The sequence below is a fragment of the Episyrphus balteatus genome, chromosome 4, assembly GCF_945859705.1.
Source record: "Episyrphus balteatus chromosome 4, idEpiBalt1.1, whole genome shotgun sequence".
Classification (NCBI taxonomy): Eukaryota; Metazoa; Arthropoda; class Insecta; order Diptera; family Syrphidae; genus Episyrphus; species Episyrphus balteatus.
In genome coordinates, this window is record NC_079137.1 from 40,843,050 (window position 1) to 40,847,741 (window position 4,692).

At 30.5% G+C, this 4,692-nt stretch overlaps 1 protein-coding gene across 1 annotated transcript; it reads right to left on the minus strand.

Annotated features, from left to right (window-relative positions):
* Window positions 1-3,876: 3,876 nt before the first annotated feature.
* Window positions 3,877-4,276, minus strand: LOC129920085 (digestive cysteine proteinase 1-like). Its single transcript, XM_056001255.1, has 2 exons — window positions 4,172-4,276; window positions 3,877-4,106 (listed from the first exon to the last, which is right to left on the minus strand). The coding sequence occupies exons 1-2, from the start codon at window positions 4,262-4,264 to the stop codon at window positions 3,921-3,923; spliced, it is 279 nt and encodes a 92-aa protein (XP_055857230.1). The 5' UTR covers window positions 4,265-4,276; the 3' UTR covers window positions 3,877-3,920.
* Between the last annotated feature and the right edge of the window lie 416 nt (window positions 4,277-4,692).

Sequence of the window (4,692 nt, forward strand, 5' to 3'; positions counted from 1 at the left end):
CAGTCCCTTTCTCGATAAGAAAAAATTAAAGGTATGTAATCCAGTCAAATAAGGGTTTAACCTCGGAATGAATGTTAGTAGAAATTTTTTTTGCTCAATATCTTCCTTTTGCCATTCTATAACATATCTCAAAAGTCTAGAAAAATCTCATGTCCGCTTGTCGCGATTTCAAGGTCAAATCGCGAAATGGAGATTTTCAAAATTAGCAAAAAATAGGCTATGGTATTATATACACATATGATACATGATTTGAAGGTATTTTTTAATACTGATTCCAAAAAAATCTAAAACCAAGACAATCTGACGTCTCTGGAAAAAGTTATACCTGTTTTTCATCTGTCAACTCATATTATTACAAACTTACTGCCGAAAAACCCTTAAAAGTTATGGTAGATGAACTAAATTTTGCATAAAGATTTTAGAATCCATCATTATTAAAAATCAAAACAATCCATTACAAAAATATATATACCTACGAAATAATGGTATTTTTTGATGGAGGATAAAATTGGATAAAGAAGATTCTTGTTCATCTTAGGAATAAGTGCAAATAGGCTAATTTTTTCATTTTAATCTTTGTTTGGATATTCTTTAATAACCCTCAAAAATCTAAAAAAATCTCATGTCCGCAAGTCCTAATTTTCTTGGTTTGAAAATAAGGTGCAGATTTTAAAAAATTGGAAAACTACACTTCAGATTTTTGTGTCAGATCAACATGAATAAGGTGCATTACTTTTCAGGGATGGTCAGGTTGACTTGTTTGTGAGTTTTGTTGGAATTAGTGTTAAAAAATACCTTTAAATCATGTCGCTTATGTTGGTATACATATAAAAATTTAAACTTTTCTTATTAATTTTTTAAAATCTGCACCTTATTTTCAAACCAAGAAAATTAGGTCTTGCGGACATGAGATTTTTTTAGATTTTTGAGGGTAATTAAAGAATATCCAAACAAAGATTAAAATGAAAAAATTAGCCTATTGGTTCGTCTATCATAACTTTTAAGGGTTTTTCGGCAGTAAGTTTGCAACTGTTATAATAATATGAGTTGACAGATGAAAAACAGGTATAACTTTTTCCAGAGACGTCAGATTGTCTTAATTTTAGATTTTTTGGAATCAGCATTAAAATATACCTTGAAATCATGTAGGTATCATATGTGTATATAATACCATAGCCTATTTTTGCTAATTTTGAAAATCTCCATTTCGCGATTTGACCTTGAAATCGCTACAAGCGGACATGAGATTTTTCTAGACTTTTGAGATATGTTATAGAATGGCAAAAGGAAGATATTGAGCAAAAAAAATTTCTACTAACATTCATTCCTAGATTTACCTACCCCTTTTTTCTCCTTATTTGACTGTATTAATGATATTTGACTAACTTTTTGTAATAATCCAGTAACTAAGCATTATTATCTTTCAATTAAGCCATCGTAACCTAAAAAAAATTGTTTAGGTAATTTAATATTTTTTAAGAATTTAAAAAAAAATGTTACATGAGAGTAACACTGGGTCCGAAAGAGTTAATACATTATAAGAAACCTCCTGGAACAGGTCTTCTGTTACTTGAAAATACAAGGCTTCCTTGTGACTGTTTAAAGATGGTCTCAAAAAAGCCTTCTCTAACTATAATTTACAGGGCTTTCTCTTTAAAAACTTTTAGGAAGACTTTAAGGTGGCATTTAGGCCTATGTATTTAGGTAAAACAAATTATTTATTTTTTTCAATTCTCACAAAAATTCATTACATTACCAAAAAAAAATGCATTTAAGAAAAAATACCTCCAAATTTATCGAGTAAGACATCAAAAGACAGTTTTTTTAAGCCAGTAGTTTCTTTGAAATCTGGTTGCTGAGATATTTTTTATTTATAGAAACAGGTTCGTTTAAAACATAATTTCTCGTATGGCACTAGAATTCTTTGGGGGTATATTTTTAGCATGTGAAAACTTGTTGTCAAATGAAGGTATTTGTATGATTAAAGTTTACTTTTGATGACATTGCATTTCATGTCAAATTTATTCAACTTATCATAAGATTCTAACATTCAATCCTTACTCACTCTCTCATCCCTTAACTCCAAAAAGGAGTTATAGGTACCTAAATAGCAAAACTTTCATTTCATATAAAACAAGACGACAACAACTTCCTCAAGTAAACACCTTGTTTTTTTTCTCTATATTCCATGGATTCACGACAAACACCTCCCAATGACTGTTTTTTTTTTTTGTTTGTTCTTTAGATACTGCATAGATATACTCCCACAAGAAAGTAAAAAAAAAAACAAAAAAGTCACACTATGCATATTGTGAATGGAACACCTGTTTGGCCTCATAAATTATGCCCCAAGAATTTAATTTACCGGCTGCTTTGACAGAGAAAAAGTTATCTTTTCTTTTAGATTAGTTTCTCAAGCAGCCACCCATAGACCCACATCACCCCACCCAACATACCCATCATATTCCATCCCCCTACACCCCCTAGTTGATCAAGGGTTATTCATTCTCTTTGGTGTCCGCATACTGCCAGAGACAACTACACTCTAGTATACAAGTACACAAGAGATACTTTGCTTGACTGTGCCCCTTGAATCCCTTAGCCCTTTTTCATCATCACAGCGCCTTCTGTGAAGTTCATAACAAGAGACAAATTGCATAGAGCAAAAAAATATATATAAATATCCTGAAAAAAAAAATATATATCAACAAAAAATAGGAATGAACTTTCATTCTCTATAAAAAGGAGTTGTGTTGTATTCTCATACGATGCAAAGCAGCGCATATTTCATGCTCCTTGAAAGACTTCGTCCGGGTTATGATGATAGCATTCGTTTATGGACCGAGAAATTCTCATATAATAATAATAGAGAGATACTGTTGGGCCCCATCGTTTCTGTTTCCTATGTAAAGTATCTCTTCTTTTTTTGGGAGGGAAATGTCGCAAGTGTCAATGGTGTTGGCCGTGTCAGACGAAATTGCACGCGGAACACTGTCTAGAAGAACAAAAAACAAAAGTAAAATTGCCAACTATGTCGTTGTTGTCGCCTTAAAGAAAGACTTCATAAATTTATGAAAATCTACTCGAAATGGAATATGAGGCATATCATTCAATTTAATATAAATGCATCCATGCAGTTCCCCAAACGGGAATATAGTGAGACTCGAAAGTAGAAAACTAGAAATACTCTTGAAAATATACAGTAAAAACTAGTGATGGGAATAAAAACTATAAAACTATCGATATAGTTGTAAAATATTCATTCATTCGATAGTTTTAAATCATTCATTTAGTTATTATTTTCATTCGAATAGTTTTTTCTTTCGATAGTTTTTCATTCGATAGTTTTTTCATTCGAATAGTTTTTTTTTATTCGATAGTTTATTCATTCGAATAGTTTTCTTAAACGATAGTTTTTTTCATTTGAATAGTTTTTATCCGATAGTTTTTATTCGATAGTTTTATTCGATAGTTTTTGTTCGAATGAATAAATGAATGAATGAACTATTCGATAGTTCAAATCATTCAGTTACTAACTATCGATAGTTGAAATCATTCGATAGTTCCCATCACTAGTAAAAACATTCCGCCTTGGTTTTGTTCTTTTACAAGCCTTCCAGAAAAAGTAGGAATCAACATGGTAAAGCTATAACTCTAGAACTTCCCGAAGAGGAATAACTTCAACCATTTAAATTTACACTTCGTTTCTCATAGTTCACATTTGCTTTCGACAAATATGATTTTTTGTCAAAAGCACATGTGAACTATATAAGAGACGATGTATAAAATTGAAAAATTTTTCCAATGTGTTAATAGTTTCCATAAACTGCCTTTCGTCCCGTAAAATAATATAAAAAAAACTATTGTGATATTTATGTATTGATTTTATTAAGAGTTCCTTGGTCTTAAATCATTTTTCTTTAACCCATCCATTCAGTCATTTCCTTTGCACTCATATCGGTGAATTGATTAACTCCCATTTCGAATGTTGATTCTCCTTTCTGGAATTTAGCATTGTGTTCATTAATTTGTGCCAATTTTTCACAATAGATATTGTGATGGCGAAGGTCTTCAGCGGGATCAGGGTAGTTCTTGTTGAATTTTGCCTAAAAGAGTTTTTAATAAATATTAAAACATTGTATTTTTTTCCCTTAAAATCTACAAAATTTACCTTGTATTCTGCCCATGAGGCATCGGTGCAACTCCAACTTAGAGCGCAACCAACAAAAGCAGCGACAATCAATAGAACCAAAGTGAATTTCATTGTTAAATTTGAGTTAATTCAAAGGAGAATGAATAAAATCTAAAAATGTTTATGCTTTTATACCAATATTTTGCTTCTTAATTCTGTTAAAGTGTGATAAGATAAACCAATTCTGAAGTAGTTGTTCTATCATCAATCTTAATTGAACATGTGAAAATTAAGTTATCTGTTTGATTTTTATCATAAAAATTAATTATTGATTTATCAAGAGCCGGCAACAAATTTTCTGTGTTAAAGAATCATACTATACAATGCATTTTCATAAGAATATGAGTCATAATAACTCTCGGTAGTTAAAATTTCATAAATGGAAAAAAGTGGAGTTTCTACGGTAATTTTAAATACTTAGTTCACATTTTATTTACATAAACTGAACCAGAGACCTAAGTCTTGACGATACTAGAATAAATATATTTTAAAAGTTCGTA

Coding starts and splice junctions, on each gene's coding strand:
- LOC129920085 (XM_056001255.1), bottom strand. CDS start 4,264: ATGAAATTCACTTTGGTTCTATTGATTGTCGCTGCTTTTGTTGGTTGC. Junction 4,107..4,171: donor CCTCATGGGCAGAATACAAG/GTAAATTTTGTA, acceptor AAACTCTTTTAG/GCAAAATTCAACAAGAACTA.